We start from the raw sequence: 17681 nt of genomic DNA on the forward strand, positions 1-17681 counted from the left end.
TAGAGATTTATACCTGTGACTAATTAGCTCAGTAACCTGAATACCAATAAGGCTGCTTAAATTAAGCTTCCTTTTGCCAAAGAATCCAGAGCAGAGTCAATGCACTGGAATGGAGATTAAGTCCCCGATGCTGTATTAACTGCAATACAGCAACACTCAAACATCTTTACAGGCATTTCTTTAAGTTTTGCATCATTTTTGTTTTTAATACTGTCATATCAAATGCTGTACGGTTATTTGTTCCCCTAACAGATCTTCAATTTCAATCATCAGCCACTTTGATTTTCAAATCCATCCATGGACAGATTCCACATGTAAGCAGTAGGTCACAATAATGACAGATATCATCTATTTGAGAAAATTCATGGGAAGCAGATCAGTGTACACAGTGTACAGCAGCTTATATATGTGCCTATATAAAAAGTTTACATCAGTGCTGGAAAATTCATGACTCTCCTTTACAGGAAGGAAACAAACAAAGCTCTAGCTTAAACATTATTTTTTCTTAAATAGTATCATGCACCACATCTGTTATTAAAGCTTTTAGCCTTACAAAAACACTCACTATCAATAACCAACAGGTTAAGCCACTTAGCTGTACATTTAAGGTAACTTTCTTGTAAAAAGTTACTACAAATAGTAACAAAAATCAATGTAAAGGCTGCCTTATTAAACATCCACTTGTTTTAATTCTCCTGAAAAACTGCTTCTTTCTCAATCCTAATCTAATACAGACCCTCTTTTACACCAAGAGCCTGTTCCAGGAGGATTGCATTAACTCCTTAAGCCTGGGTTTTCAGCATCTACCCAGAGGTTCTCAAACTGGGGGTCATGACCCCTTAGGGGGTCGCAAGGTTATTACTTGGGGGGTCATGAGCTGTCAGCCTCCACCCCACCCCCACTTCACCTTCAGCATTTATAATAGTGTTAAATGTGTTTTTAAATTTATATGCGGGGGTCGCACTGAGAGCTTGCTGTGTGAAAGGGGTCACCAATACAAAAGTTTGAGAACCACTGTTCCCTTAGGAATTTGCAGTCTATTTAGAATGCATGTTGCTTGGGACAGACACTTTTTTTTTTTTCACAACACATCAGATAAACAACAACAAATGGGACAGGATCCCTATCACTATCAAGAGGGAAAGAGGAATATAATGGATTAACTTTTAATCAAAAAGCCTCAGTGAGCCAAATTAAAGTTTCATCCTCTCAGAGAAAAAGAAAATACAGTTAACGTCTAACCATTACAGTATAATTATGCACGAAGTTATTTAAAAAAAAAAAGGGGGGGTGGGGTAAAAAAGGTGATTGTGCCCTCTGCTTCCAACCAGGTGTTAAATTACTATTTGTATTGTTGTAGCACCTAGGAGTCATTGGACCCCTTGCTTGATGCTGTACAGAACAGCGCAGAACAAAAACACAGTCCCTGCCCAATGCCATATTTGCACATCATCTAAGAGAGCCAGATAGCGCAGATGGATATTCTGAGATGCCCAGAAGTACAAATTATTCGTACCTGCCAATTCTTTTCTGTAATATGGCAAAGCATAAATACATCTAATCAGTTAAGATGGTACTGCACAGCTTGTTTTCATTAATAAACCGTAGGCCTACTTCTGCTTTCCACTGGTTTAAATTAGATCTACTAAAATCAATTAAGATACCAGTCTGAAACTGGTAACTTAGGCCAGATCCACACTACGCACTGTGGGATAACTACGTAGTGCCCCCATCCATTCCCAAATTGTACTTCGATACTTTTTAATGGGTTTTATGTAATATTGCTTGAAGCGATGGCATTTTAAAACAAATCAGTTCTCTATTCTTCGCTCTCATCTGCAGCACTGACCAAGTCAGACAACTTTTTCTTTAAGTATCTCACTGCCTCCTAGTATGTTAAAAACCACAGAAGGAACGTTTTTAAAAGTAATTTTACAGCCCACTTTTTGCAATCGATGCAGTGGTCACCAAAAGCATTAGCAGGATCAATATGCCTTACAAAACATTCATGACAGTACAGCAGGGTGCGCTTTAAACCATTCACAGGTGCAGATATTGTGATGTGACACTTCTCCATCAGGCATTTCAGTAAAAACTAGGTTCAGCCACCCATGTTGGCAATCATCATTCAAAGAGTTCTTTTCAAAACAGACCACGCTAATCATGAGCCAAAAACAGAGAGACCAGGGAAACTGCCATGACTCCAGAATTAAAGATGTGTCAGCACGTTCAACAAAAGTGCTTAATCCCAGAGTTTAAAATTCTGAGAATGTTTTAGTAAAATATACACTGAATTTGCAAGATTCATAACATTCTCTGTTTTTCCAATGAGGGGAGAGAGCAGACCCTTTAGATCAGTCACAAAACATAGGATCATAGGGCTTAAAGGAGGGGCGGGGCAATATTATACAATTCAACTTTCAGAATCTCACACACTAGTAAAGTTATTTTACTCCTTAGAAATAAAATCCAGCTTATTGATTGACAAATGAAGAAAATCCAAGGACAAGGCAGTACAACCACAGAAAACCAGAAACATCAATTAAAGGACAAACTGGTCTGAATACCTGCAACAGCTAGGTCAGTTTTACGATGAAATGTGTCGTCTTTGCTTTAGGGTCTTCTGTGGTGAAAACAATCGCCCCAACACTCCCAATTATTTTTCATGCTATATATTACTGCAAACAGGAGCTACAACAACAGGAATAAGCTGCAGAAAATGAGACTACTAGAGAGTGGCTCCAACTTCTTTGCCTAAATCATATTTCCACTCTTCACAGCAGGGATTTAATAAATCAAAATGCAAAGCGACAACATTACAGATAGCTTAAGTTTGGTTACAGGTAATTATTTTCAAATGGTTATTTTGGACAGAGAATGGTCACACCTGATTTAGGTCTCTAGATGTTTGTTTTTATTAGTGTTGCAAAACCTTAAAAAAATAAAAAGGTACCTTTGTCCACCGACAAAGCTTCACACCGGAATGGCTTCCAATCAATTTGTATCCTGGACAGAAAAAAGGGAAGGGTTAGTTCCATTGATTTTAAGCTGCAGTAACTGGCACACAAAATTAATCTAGTCTCAGAGCATTAACATCTCCCCTACCCGCTAGCCACCCCTAAAAATTAAAGGTGTTCAGATGGTGGATGTGACATAATACTAGAGCTTGTCTATATGGAGAGCTAATGAGCTGCAATGCAAGCCAGAGTGTGACGTGCAGCACCACTAGCTTGCTGCGCACTAACTCGTCACGTGGCCCCTGCTACAAAGTGCACTACAGAACTTTTAGTACAGCATAGTGATGTCCACGCAGCAAACTAGTGCTTGGTGAGCTAGTGTGCTGGAGAGTCACACCTTGTCTACATAAAGAGTTAGTGTGTGGCAAGCCGAGCCCTAAGTTAACGTGGTGGAGAAACTTAACACACCCACATGAACAATTCCCTGCATTAGAGCTATTTCATTGATAGCATCGGCCTTGTTTTATTCTCGCGAGCCCAGACCTCAGAGGGAAAGCCACATGCAACTCAAAACTGACTCCACCTCATTCAGGAGGACTGCTGATTGTTTACAGATGATATATTTATATTGTCCAGTCTCCCGCTAATGAAAAGAGGGTGGCCCCAACATGGGGCCGTGTGACACAGTGGCAGACTCTAGGACAAAGCACAGTGACAAAGAGTCTGTGTTGAGGCATCCGCTACTTAGGCACATTGTAACTATGGCAGAATCACAGCAGCAAGCAAGCCAGTTAGCTCCAAACCAGTCATACAGAGGATGGACTCTCTCTCAGGGGCAAAAGGAAATAAGGTCTGGAACACAAGGGGTCTTCAGGAATAACCCTGGGAACAGCTAAACCTGAGGAAGGAAAGCTTAGGCAGAAGGGGGTGAATCTGAACTTCTGCATGGTGCGAAGTCCAGGTGCTTATAGGTTTCTAGGGTATGGCTAAAGGGTATAAAGCAGACGTCAATGTAGGAAAGACCCTTCAGTCTCATAATGCATCATCTAGCCCTTCAGAAAGGTGCAGGAAACAAAAGCACAGGTTATACCCAGAACAAGACTTATCACACCTCTGCTCACCTCTTCCAGACGCTTCTCCCACACTAGTGTGTCTGCCCAGTTCTGAAGAGGACACCTCAGGAGAACGATTGTTCCATCTTCATGCCCTTTCAACATAGACTCAAGAGTACCAGCCAATGGCCTATGTGAAATGATACTTGTTCACTAAAACAGGGCAGAGACCAACCCAGGGCCTCATGTAGGCTGCTAAATAGCCAGCGTATGTCATTCTCCAAACTGTCCCGACCTTAAATTAGAACCCTAGCAGTGACTCTTCCCCTGGACAAGGGAAGGGGATCTTCTTCAGCAAGGCTGACAGACCAAGGAGAATCACAGCCAGCTCTCCTCAGCCCACTCATGCCGCAACAGTGATAAGAGTCAGAAATGGAAAGGAGAATGATGGGCTTGAAATGGAGAGAAGCAGGAAGGAAGCCTCAGGATTTTAAACTGGACTCAAGGTATTGTGGGCCAGATTCTCAGCTGGTGTAAATTGGGGTAACTCCATTGTCTTTAGTGGAGTTACGCTGATTTACACCAGCTAAGACTCCAATCCTATATTCTGAAGATAATGTAAATTTGACATCACTTCATGACATTACAACAGTATTAACACACATTTTTTCAAATTCATTGGGATGAGGGGATTAATTAAATGATGTTCATTAAGCTCTAAGCACTATTACCCTAAATAGTCTACATTAGGTTATTTTCATCTTTGGGAAAAAAAATGCTTAGATACCCAAATGTCTGTAAGATTTAAATTCACTACGAAATGGGCACAAAGAGATAAGTGGGATTCAGAAAGCCCACTTGCATAACTCAGACCAAATGCAGAGCTCTTTACTAATCAACGCAAACTGGACACCCACAGACCCAAAGGTTTACCTCAGCTAGCTAGTTTTTCTTGGTTAATTCCAGCAGATGTTTATGACGTTTATTCTTTTAAGGCAAATAAAAGTTTATGAATCAAGTCCTCCTTCCTGCCCAGAAGCATGAGCTAGATATAAAAACCTACAATTCGGCACACAGAACCAATCACTGCCACCCACAGCGAATCAAAGAGCGGAATTAGTGTGTTTATTTTACGTTCCTCACTTGTGAAGTTATCACACACGTCTCATTGCAACCAGGCTCAGGGTGATGCTCCATCCTGATATACACACCCCCGAAGCCACAACGAAGTCAGTGCAGAATTAAAATGAGAGTAAGAATCTGAGTCAGATGTACCAACTACAAATAAAGCAACATGATAAACTGCAAGCACAGGAGGCTGTGCAACTATTTTATCCACTGAGCATACACAGCACTCAACAGGCTGTTTGTGTTCATAGGTATTGAGCACCCTTCACCTCCTACTGAAGTCAAAGGGGGTAGAGAGCACTTCAAAGGACTAGCCGAAAGCATGTTACGTAGGCAGAAGTTACACAAAAATTAATTCTGATGGACAATGAACTATTGGCTGTCAAAAATCCTATGGGCCAGAATGAATTACTTCAGTGGAGAGAGACTTGTGCCTACCCCAAAAAGCTTACAGTGGACAAATTGGAGAAAGTTCAGAGAAGAGCAACAGAAATGGTTAAAGGTCTAGAAAACATGACCTTTGAGGGAAGATTGAAAAAATTGGGTTTGTTTAGTCTGGAGAAGAGAAGAATGAGGGGGACATGGTAACAGTCTTCAAGTACAGAAAAGGCTGTTACAAGGAAGAGGAAGAAAAATTATTCTCTTTAACATCTGAGGATAGAACAAGCAGGAATGGGCTTAAATTGCAGCAAGGGAGGTCTAGGCTGTACATTAGGAAAAAATTCCTGTCAGGGAGGTCAAGCACTGGAATAAATTGCCTAGGAAGGTTGTATAATCTGTCACTGGAGATTTTTTAAGAGCAGGTTAGACAAACACCTGTCAGGGATGGTCTAGATAATACTTAGTCCTGGTGGACTAGACTAGATGACCTCTCAAGGTCCCTTCCAGTCCTATAATTCTATGATTCTATGAATGGAGCTATGCCATTTTACACCTGCTGAGGGCCTGTCCCCATCTTTTTAAGAAATAACACATTTTACTAATGTATTTGGGCATCTGTGTAGCCCTCATCAACATTTAAAATATAGGATTTATTTTCATCAAAACTACATAGAGACACAGAGTTTAGAGCCGGAAGGAACCAGATCACCTACTCTGACCTCCTGTACATCACACCCCACCACCATCTCCCAGCACCCGCACGCTAAACCCAACAACCAAAATTAGACCAAAATATTACACACCTCAGGAGACTGTTATGCACCACAAGCAGAAAATATCAGAGGCCAGATGTGCACCAGAGTCCGAGGCCCCTGCAATGGCAGGGAAATGTTTAAGTGAGATATGCTCAGATAATCCTGGCAAGTAGCTCACACCCACATGCTGCAGAGGAAAGCAAAAAAACCCAAAGCCATATGAGGCATGGGAGCCTGATCTAGTGGATAGGGCACGTAACTGAGAGTCAGGAGACTTGGAGTCTATTCCTGGCTCTGCCACTGCCCTGCAGTATGACTTTGGGCGAGTCATTTCATTTCCCTGTGCCACTTCTTTCCCTCCTGTCCTGGGTCTGTCTTGTCTATTTAGGCTGTGAGCATTTTGGGGTAAGGACTCCCTCTTGTTAGGTTTCTGCAATGCCTACCACAGTGGGGCCCAGATTTCAATTGGAGCCTTTAGGACTAATCCGTGCTATCCAAACTCCGTTCCAAGAGACAAAATGCTGGAATATTTGAAAAAATGCCGGACAGAGGTTATAATAGGGACTCGCCGCAGTGCCGCGTGAAGCCTACCAAAGAACCAGAGAGACAAACGGCCGCTCCAGGTCAGAGCCCCAGACATGCCACTTCTATGATGAGCTGCATGCCATTCTAGGGGGTGCCCCTACAACTACCCCACCCCTGTGCTTCCCTCCTCCCCCACCCCTCCTGGGCTACCTTGACAGTTATCCCCCCATCTGTGTGACGAATTAATAAAGAATGCATGAATTTGAAACAACAACTTTATTGCCTCTGCAAGCAGAGATCAAAGGAGGGAGGGGAGGGCAGTTGGCTTACAGGGAAGTAGAGTGAACCAAGGGGGCGGGTTTTCGTCAAGGAGAAACAAAACAGAACTTTCATACCGTAGCCTGGCCAGTCATGAAACTGGTTTTCAAAGCTTCTCAGAAAAGCACAGCAGGGCGTGCTGTGCATCAAACCACCCTGGTGTCTGGCTGCGCGTAATCAGTGGCCAGGTCATTTGCCTCAACCTCCCACCCCACCATAAATGTCTCCCCCTTACTCTCACAGATATTGTGGAGCACACAGCAAGCAGTAATAACGATGGGAATATTGGTTTCGCTGAGGTCTAACCGAGTCAGTAAACTGCACCAGCGAGCTTTTAAACATCCAAAGGCACATTCTACTACCATTATGCACTTGCTTAGCCTAGAGCAGCCTGAGGCAGAAGCTTCCAGCTGGCATGATATTCCAGGCAGGACTGAATCTCCATTAGACGAAACTTAAAGAAGAGAATGACCTGAAGTCATTCCCGTTTTTGTCCAGACGCCCCCGACCAACCTAACCAAGGTTGGCCAGGAGCACCCACGGGACGACGGCTAGCAGTCGTATAACAACATCTGCCGTCCGCAAGGCAAGGCAAGGGGATGCTGCTGGGTAGTACTGCATCTGCCAGCAGCACCCAGGAGACATACGGTGACAGTGAGCTGAGCTGGCTCCATGCTTGCTGTGGTATGTCATCTGCACGGGTAACCCAGGAAAACAGGCGATAAACGATTTTTTGCCGTTGCTTTCACGGAGGAAGGGGGGCCTGACAACATGTACCCAGAACCACCTGCAACAATGTTTTTGCCCCATCAGGCATTGGGAGTTCAACCCAGAATTCCAATGGGCAGCGGAGACTGCAGGAACCATAGGATAGCTACCACAATGCAACGCTCCGAAAGTCGACGCTAGCCTCGGCACTGTGGATGCACACCGCCAACTTATGCGCTTAGTGGGGTCACACACAATTGACTGTATCAAATCAATTTCTAAAAAATCGGCTTCTATTAAATCGACCTAATTTCATAGCATAGACATACCCTTAGTATCGTTCGGTAAGTGAAGTAAGCTATACACCAGTATGAGGTAACTTTGTATCAGTATAACTGCACCCACAGTGGAAGTTGTACTGTTAACTGTATCAGTACACATTAACACCCCTAATCAATATAATTATACAACTATCTAGTGCAGACCAGCCCTAAGTAGCACAGAAACATAGGGAACATCACAATGGAGGGTCATTGCACTATCAAAAAATTGTTTTGCCAAAAAATTGAAAGATGTAGGGCTGTGAAATTAAGGATTTAACCATGACAGACTGAGCTAAATAAGCAATTGAAATCACCAGGAGGTGCAAGAGCAAAAAATTAGCCACACTCCCCAATAAGGAAGAAGTCATTGCAAGCTCTGGTGAAAGCAAATTCGATGCAACACTGAACTTGAAAATCAGACAAATTCAGAGAGCTGCTGTGAATGGGATAATAAACATCCAATACAGTTGTGTGGTTCTATTAAGCAGGCTCCTCAAATAAACACTCTGGTTTGAAGTGACTGCTGCCTGTTAAACCCAACACTCATCAGGAGAATGTTCACAGGAATAAAGTTTCCCATTTGCTCCCACAATGCAAAAGTGGAGTGTAAAAGGGTTGCAACGTAATAAGGTCACTAATACAGTAGTAATTCACCTCCAACATTAAGGATTATCATGAAGGCCATAATGCAATTTCTTTGCTTGAGCTACCACACAACAGGGGTACTTGACAAAGATTACTTGGCAGAGAAACCGGGGAGGCGGGTAGGAAAGAGACAACAAAACTTACAAAGGCTGAAAGGAAACTACTGGAATTAAATTAGTATTTAATGCAAAAATATGAAGAGCATCTGATAGCTGGACAGGCTGGCCAGTCATATTGGTGGATATTGAACTATAAACACACTCTGGATTTTGTTCTGAGCTCTGACCAGAGTCTCATGGCTGAGGGATGGGAGGCGGGGGGGGGGGGGAGAAAATCAATCAACACGACCAATACGAGGCCTAGTTTTCACAACATCATTTTTAAAGTATTCTGGGGGGAAAGTACTTTAAAAATAGGCTTGTGGGGTAGGAAGCTTTCAGGGCCTGATCCTGAAATATTTTCTTACGAGTAATGCAATTGACAGAGTGACTCCCAATGAGAGTGTTTGCGTGACAAAGGGTTGCAGGACTGGACCCTGACTGCGAAACAGTTGCAGCTTAATACTTGTGACTCTTTGCCTCCCAACTGAGCTGCTAAAATGTTGCTTTGAGCACCTAACGTCTTCTGTGACTATCAAAAACTTATTTTTGCATTTTCAACATGTTGTAAAAACCTGCTATGACTAATAAACACAAGCTCTCAGGCCATGTGCATTAGATACAAGCAAACATATGTTCCTAGATGTCAGAAAACAGACATTGACAATGATGAACTGCCAGTAGCTGCAACAAACTCCAGCCTCAACCTTAATTTCATAAAATACCTGGCAAATTTTTAAAATTTCAATGTCCAATATGATACTATTTTTCATTTTAATCAAAGCAGAGATCCATCTTTATATTACAAAATTGCCAAACTAGCGGAGCATATAAAACCACTGATGTATCAGAGCACCATTTCCTATCAAAGTGTCTGCTTGATAAATAGACCGCCACAAATACCACTTCCATGTTTTCATCTACATTAAACTAGTACTGAAAAAACCTCATGCTTTATGCAGGTATAGACAGTGCAAAGTGGTAAGCAGAACCACCCACAGAGCTGCTGCAAACATTCTTGCCACTAACAAAGTAATGTCAACTCAATTTCCAGTATTTGGGTCGAATGAAGGAACTTGTTCTACAACTATCACAAGATATTACCCAGTAATATTCCTGAAACACACCAGCAAGAGGAACGCCAATATGATTTTACATACAATAAAGCAAACTCAACTTCAGGAAGAAACAGAGAAAAGAGGTCAAGTGAGGAATCTTTTGATTACTGCAGGAAGTTTAATTTTCCATCCTTTTTGTAAAATTAGCTCTCCAGCCCCCACCCATGAAAGATTGATGTGATCGCTAGTTGTTTGCAGTGGTGTCGTAGCTATGATGGGCCACATCTACACTAGTGAGCCTACAGCAACAGCTGTACCACTATCAGACTGCTCACGTAGTCGCTCTATGTCAGCAGGATAGAGCTCTCCTGTCGACACAAAGAACCTCACCTCCACGAGCGGCCATAGCTATGTTGATGGGAGAAGCTCTCCCACCAACATAGTGCTGTCCACACTGGCACTTCTGTCAGAGTAACTTATGTCACTCAGGGGGTTGTTTGTTCAGACTCCTAAGCAACAAGTTATACGGATATAAGTGGTAGTGTTGACATGGCCTTAGTCATTAGAGAGAAAAGGTGGGTGAGGTAATACCTTTTATTGGATCAATTTCTGTTGGAGAGAGAAGCAACCTTTCGAGCTTACACAGAGCTCTTCTTCAAGTCTGGGAAAAGTATTCCCAGTATCACAGCTAAATCAATGGTGGAATGGATAGTTTAGCATAAGTAGTTAACACATATTCTAAGGGACCACTCAAGGTGAATTGGCCTTTTAACACCCCTGCAGTCATAAGACCAACAAAAAAAAAAAAAAAAAAAAAAGAAGGTGGGGGATTAGCGGGTTACACATTGTTGTAATAAGCCATAAATCCAGTATCTTTATTAAGACCCTAATTTTTTGTGTCTAGCAAAAGTTATAAATTTAAGCTCCCAGGCTCATCTGTGGCAGCTCTTGTGTAAGTTCCCTTTGAGGATGAGGACTGAGAAGGCAGAGGGCAGTGTTTGCCCAGGGGTGATGTGATACAGTGACCACTGATAACAGGAGCTGGTGTATATTTATCGTTCTATTAATGAAAACTCACCCTTACCTGAGCACTAATAAATAATACCACTTAGCTATTACATAGCGCTTTTCATCAGTAAATCTCAAACACTTTACAAAAGGAGGTCAGTATCATTATCCCCATTCTACAGATGGGGAAACTGAAGCATGAAGAGGTATGCAAAGCATGATGGAAACTTCAGAGTATAGCCTCCGTGTACACGTGTATGTCAGTTTTACTGGCTGCTAGAGACCAAGTTGTTGGCTTTTTTTAAAGCATCTCCTTCCTCCAGCTGTTATTTCATGAACTGGGCACATTTATTCTTATGCCTAGGACTTTTTTCAATTTCTAAAAAAACACACCCTTCCTATTGTCTGGACAGACAGCATTATGAAGAATGCAGAGAGAATTTTATCCTTGCCCATCTGTATGTCTACAACCTGTATTTTGTCTAAACCTAACAGGCCTCATGACTTCAAAACTTCCGCTCCAGTAAGTCCCGTCCCCTTTAAAAAAAAAAACCCTGGAAAAATAGAAATAGAAAGAATCCATTTCTTCTCCCCACCAGTTTTACATTTGTAACTTCATCAGCTTACACTGATGTAAGCAAAGGTTAATCAGGCCCACAGAATCTCGAATATTACTACTTTCTGTGCCACTAATCAGGTATCAGAGGGGTAGCTGTGTTAGTCTGGATCTGTAAAAAGCGACAAAGAGTCCTGTGGCCACTAATACTATACTATGCGTCCTAGACTAGCAAATGATTATCAGCCACTTCTCCATGAGCTCTTGGCAGCTCCCACACCATGACCCTGCTCAGACTCTGTAACTCCTGCTCTTAGGGTGTTATTTCTTTAACTTTATATTCCATATTTATTGAGACATACACAAATTCTCTAGGTAAATTTCACAGATTTAGAGCCTCATCTTTTAAAACCACTGCATTCTTCTGCTTACAGGCACTTGAGTGAGAATTATTTTATTTTAGTTGTTTTCACAACTCATGGTTAATATTTCCACGGCAAACATTTGAATTCTATTGTTCTAAAGCATACATTTCAGTGGCTGCACTGTTGTTACCAATACATAACCCAGCCAGAAGACTGCTAGCACCCCCTGGAGTTCAAGGGCTTTATTTTCATCTTGATGCACAGGGATTTTCACATGCATTATCCCCAAGCCTGAAAGATGAAAATATAACCTTAACTATGCAAACCATGCAGGGGTACATCATGCTTCTTAAGACAATCAGTGACAGTGCCTATGCTTGTCACAGCACATTTAGCGTTTATGGCCAGAAGTTTCAAAAGGGCTCAGCACCCATAATCAAGCTCAGATTTTCAACCCATCTCAGAATATTGCGTGTTGAACCCTTTTGAAAATCTGGCCAGCTGAATCAACAATGGGAGCTCCTGAGTACTTTTAAAAGTCTGGCCTCAACTCTGCACGCTGAGCATTTGGGAAAAGAACCCTGAGCAATTCCTGACATCCGTGCCTGCACGTCCCACACACACTGAAAATCTTAGATCAAAGGACTTTACATTGACATCCTAATGGGACAAGAGAGCACCAAAAGACGTTACAGAACTGAAATAGCCCCTGCTATTTCTGATACTGTGTTCTCTTCTACTATTGCTTTCCCTTGGATTTCTCTTCTACCGAGGCCCATTAAATAAGAAACCAATTTTCTATAATGTGATGATTCTTTGACATTAGAGAACAGGATGAGCGAAAGTACATGCACTATTGCAATGGATATTCCCAATCATTTGGCATTTCCATTACCATTCAGCTAACAAACAGGAAATTAAGGTTATAATTAAATGCAACATCATCAAGGCTGAGAAATCAAGCCCCATGAAACCGAAGACATTCTGGACATTATTAAGGTTCAAAATTCTGCTCTCATTCACACTGGTGTAAACACAAAACAATTCCATTGGACTTCAGCAAAGTTGTTCTAGCCAACAGAAGAATTTGGCCCAGTATCATTACCTCAGCCACAATGTACTAAATATATACTGTGAAATATACATATATATATATATATATATATATATATACATACATATACACACACACACACACAAAATGTATATATACTGTGAAATATACATAGATAATTACCCAGGCAGCTAGCTCATGCTAAAGCCAATGCTTCCGCAGCTTCTAGATTAAAGCTAGCTCAGGTGTATCTACACAAGCTGCAATCACAGCCCACGATTAAAATGTAGACATACCCCAAGTTAACAGAGACATGGAAGAAGCCTTATGTGGAGTTCCCCCACAGCTTGGGTTCTCAGCCTTATTATTTTTTTGCATTTATATTCCCGCTTGTTTAAGGTTCTCTTTACTGTGCTCTTCTTAAGCACCATAAGACTGTAGCTATAGTCCTCAATATGGACTTCAGAATTGGCACTGTGGGGCATTATGTTTATTGATACAAAAATCACTTGGAGACAAGTCCGCTTACTAGACAAATGATGATTTTTCTAATTCCCAGCCCTCACCCTGGGATCTGCATGTCAAGATGGGTTCATTCTGACTTGTCTATCACTGATAAGAAGTATTCTGCAAATCATAAATAAGTTAAAATCCCATGAATGATTCAATAACCAGAACAGAATACAGCTGCCTATGCCACAGCTGATTTTGTAGAGCTAGCAGGATAGTGTAAAAAGTTTACCACGTTTTTTGCATTAGTAAAATAAGCAGACCCAACCTGGATTACACACAAGGAACAGATATGTTGATTCAGAATGGACTTACTAAAACAGTCACTCTCTTCTGACCATAACCATAATTTAAGGGTGTCTCTAAAGCTAAAGCCACACTTAAGTTTACCTTCTCATCTGAATTCAGCCTCCAACACTTAGAAGTCATTAGAGGTAAGCTTTTCTACACACAAAAATTCATCTTAAGACCAAGCATACCAAGTTTTGGCCAAGAAGGAACTGTTTTGAAAAAACTATAAGCAACTAAAGGAATTAGAATATAAGCCATGTCTCAGCTCTAGCTACATACTGTTTGCTCTGGCAAACAAAGTAATATCAATGGTTGATTTCTATTTTCATTTCATTTTCTGTCTGACTTAAAGAGATGAAATCTACTATAACATTAACACTGCAAAGTAGTAGCACTGTAAACATAACACCCACAGTCAAATACTTGAAATAGACTCATTGCTAAGACTCTCTCTCAAGTTATATTTGTTATTTGGAAGTACTGAACAGCTTACCCTCCCTATGAACTTTATGCAAGATTTAACACTGACGAGGGAGAAGGAATTAACATTTCCTGACTGTACAAAATTGACTACAGCTTTTTATAGAAGGAAACTATTGAAGAATGCCCCTGTTAAGCTAATCAGTAAATATACAGCTCCTACTACCCTGTACAACAGGGATGGGCAAACTATGGCTCGGGGGCCGTATCCAGCCCTTCAGACGTTTTAATCCAGCCCTTGAGCTCCCGTCGGTGAGCGGGGTTGGGGACTTGCCCTGCTCCAGCACTCCAGCCAGGGAGCAGGGTCGGTGGCTTGCCCCACTCTGCACGTGCCATGGCTCTGAACGGCTCCCAGAAGCAGCAGCATGTCCCTGCTTCGCCTCCCACATGTGCTATCCCCACCCCAAGCACTGCCCCCGCAGCTCCCACGGCCAGTGGGAGCTGCTTGAGGTAAGCGCCACCCGGAGCCTGCACCCCGACCCCCTTCCATGCCACAACCCTGATCCCCCTCCCACCCCCTTGGTCCCAGCCCAGAGCACCCTCCTGTACCCCCAGCCCCACCCCAGAGCCCGAACTCCTAGCTGAAGCCCTCACCTCCCCCCCTGCACCCCAACCCACACCCTGAATTCCTCATTTCTGGCCCCACCCCAGAGCCCGTACCCCCTCCCACACCCCAACCCCAATTTCATGAGCATTCATGGCCCGCCGTACAATTTCCATACCCAGATGTGGCCCTCGGGCCAAAAAGTTTGCCCACCCCTGCTGAACAACCTGAGTGTAATGGTACATTTAACTGGTGGAAAATCCATGGTGCTAAACTGGTGCTAAAATAAAGCCCAATTGTTCAATCAATATTCAAGTCACTTAGACCAAGCAAGATAAATTTACCTGAAGGTGAATAAAAATAAATGAATGATTGTTAAGATTGTCTAAAAAGACAAAGGCAAATTCGTGTTCTGCAACTAAATTTTAAAGGAGCAGCTTCATTCTGAATCACTAGCACTGATTTTTACCTCTTTTGAGCTAATTATGCCCTCAGGGATAACACTGAAACGAAAGTGAAGTTTAACCCATAGCAATCAGTAACTGCTAAATAAATTATATGATCTTTTGAATCTTCTGCACTTTTTTTTTTAAACCACCATGTAAATATGTCTATATAGTCTGATCTCCAGAAGAATGTTTGTTTTGACATGTGAAAACAGAAGGAAGGCAAATTAAACCCCTATAGAGCAGGCTGCTCTGATGCTAGTTTTTGTGAATATAGTGCACTCAGTGCACAGTGGGAAAGTGTTGCATGGAGAGGTTTTAATTTAACAGAAATGGGCATGCTAAAATTAACTCTTTGGAGACTGCAAGTTTATTCATCCAGCTGTGATTGCTGGCATGTTCCAAAAAGCCGGTCATAGGAAAATATAAATGACACATGTACCTAAAAAAAAATGCAACCTGCCAACAGGAAAGTGAATTCTTCCAATTCTCCCTGAAGGTCGCAAATGATGGAATTTCCCAGGTAGATCTGCCCCGGTGTTTAAAACTTGATTTGTAGAAAAGTGGGCTGTGTGTGCAATTTTGATCATCTAACAATGTTTTTTTTAATGTAACACGAAATAAATAAATAGCTATCTCGTCAGAGCCACAAAACCAAAGGCAATTAAAGGCAATTGGAAAAGTGAAGCTGCCTGAATCACTGCCGTCACTTTGCTTCACTCTTCCTGAAGACATAATGCAGCCTCACAATTGGGCAGGGCACTGCAATGAAAACATAGGGCCCAATCCCACAAGATGCTGACTGTCCTCAGCTCCCATGGCAGTTGATGGCTCCTGGCATGTCAAAGGGCCAGGGCCATAAGCAGCATTTATAATCACTTCCTATCAAAGTGTTTCACCAACAGAAAGACAGTAAAAGCCTCTACCCTCACGTCCACGTGGTAGCAGAACAAGATTCCTCCTTAGGACTCCACAGATCACTTAGCGGGGTACCAGCTACCATGCTGCCTAGCACATCGGGGTCAATCTTCCAACCCAGGGAACAGCCAGAACCCAAACTCCCAGGAAGCTACTGCATGTGCTACTATCTCCAATAGATGCTACTGCTGTGCACACCATCCATCCCTTCTCACATTCCCTCTCCACCCTACGCATCTACCAGCATCCCTGCTCCTAAGACGACAAGCTAGGACAGGATTTGACCTTAAAGTTATACAGGGGAAGCACTCACAAGTGAACCACATATTCAACTACTTTGCAGCAGTTTACACTGAATTTCTCACCGAAATTATTACCTTCAGCAACAAAGGCAAAAAGAACTTAAGCAACCCAGATGTGTGGGAGACACTTCAGGCTTCCAAAGGTGTCAGCAAGTAGCAAGACAGGTACCCACATGGAGGCACTACAGGTTAGTGGCCAAGTTTTGCAGCACTTTATTTCTTACAAGGCCTTTGCTAGATTCTTTTATTCTAACTCTTGAGTTTTATGCATTTCACATTTCTTTTACATCTGTTCTAAGTTTAATTTAAAAAAAAAAGCATGCGCACAAGACTGGATGACTGGGACAGGGAGTTGGGTCACCTTCAGGTGACCAGGTTAAAGAAGCTAGACCAAGTTGTCAGTGACTGAAAATGTTACAGAAAGTGAACTTGTTTCAAACAGCTGTGGCCTATCTCTGTCCAGCTATTAAGTTAGACATCCGTATCACAACAGAGACCTTTTTTCAGAAGCTTCAGGAGAGAATCTAATGCATGAATGGGCATGAAAACTAAACTCCCCTCTCATCTTTAGAGCTGAAGACCAAACTACTCTCTCATACGCCCTTGAGCTACATTGCAGAGCATTGTGCTACCTTTGCCCAAGCTGTACCTGTTCTGGGGATTGAGGCTTTTGGTCTGCAGGACTGTAAATGGCATTTTTCATGCATTCTTGCATACATGTTTTTTAAAATAATGGCCTTAAGTCTATTAACATCGTTCTGTATGGTTCTCGAGAGAAGTCATTATCTAGTTTTCCTCCAGTGGACCATTCAGATTCATTTGAATGAATTTATCTTTGGGAAATTAATTTCAGCACTGAAATCAGAGTATGAAATTGAGAAGAAAGTACTGGACTAAAATATTAGAAGTGAGGCCAATTTTCAAATGCCCTTCAAAAGCCCTCTCTTTCGGGAGCTGGATAAGCACTAGGGTGTTTTATCCCCAAAACATTAACAAACTGGCTCACGAAGAAGATTGGTGCCCTCTAGACTCCAAAATTCCTGTTCCGACACTACTGTTTATGACTTCAAGAGCTGCTGTGCCCAATTAAGGATTTTAGGTCTGGACTGCTTGGTTTCAGTAATCTCACTAGTGTCCTAACTTTGCAGCAGGAGGGTGACACGTACAAAAAGACTGTCCCATATCTATTACGCAGGCATCATGAAACCCACCATAAACAAAAGGCATCCGATAGTTCAATCCTTTCTTTGCAATCCTTA

General features: G+C 42.1%; 1 protein-coding gene across 6 annotated transcripts in view; it reads right to left on the reverse strand.

Moving 5' to 3' along the window:
- Positions 1-17681, reverse strand: part of LOC120387402 (S-adenosyl-L-methionine-dependent tRNA 4-demethylwyosine synthase TYW1-like) — a 118272-nt gene that overhangs the window by 77298 nt on the left and 23293 nt on the right. For all 6 annotated transcript variants that reach the window (XM_039508103.1, XM_039508106.1, XM_039508102.1 and 3 more), the window contains one exon: positions 2954-3006. In XM_039508103.1, the coding sequence (XP_039364037.1) occupies positions 2954-3006 (53 nt within the window). The remainder of the gene's footprint in view (positions 1-2953; positions 3007-17681) is intronic.

This window comes from Mauremys reevesii, linkage group 20, assembly GCF_016161935.1.
Source record: "Mauremys reevesii isolate NIE-2019 linkage group 20, ASM1616193v1, whole genome shotgun sequence".
Taxonomy (NCBI): Eukaryota; Metazoa; Chordata; order Testudines; family Geoemydidae; genus Mauremys; species Mauremys reevesii.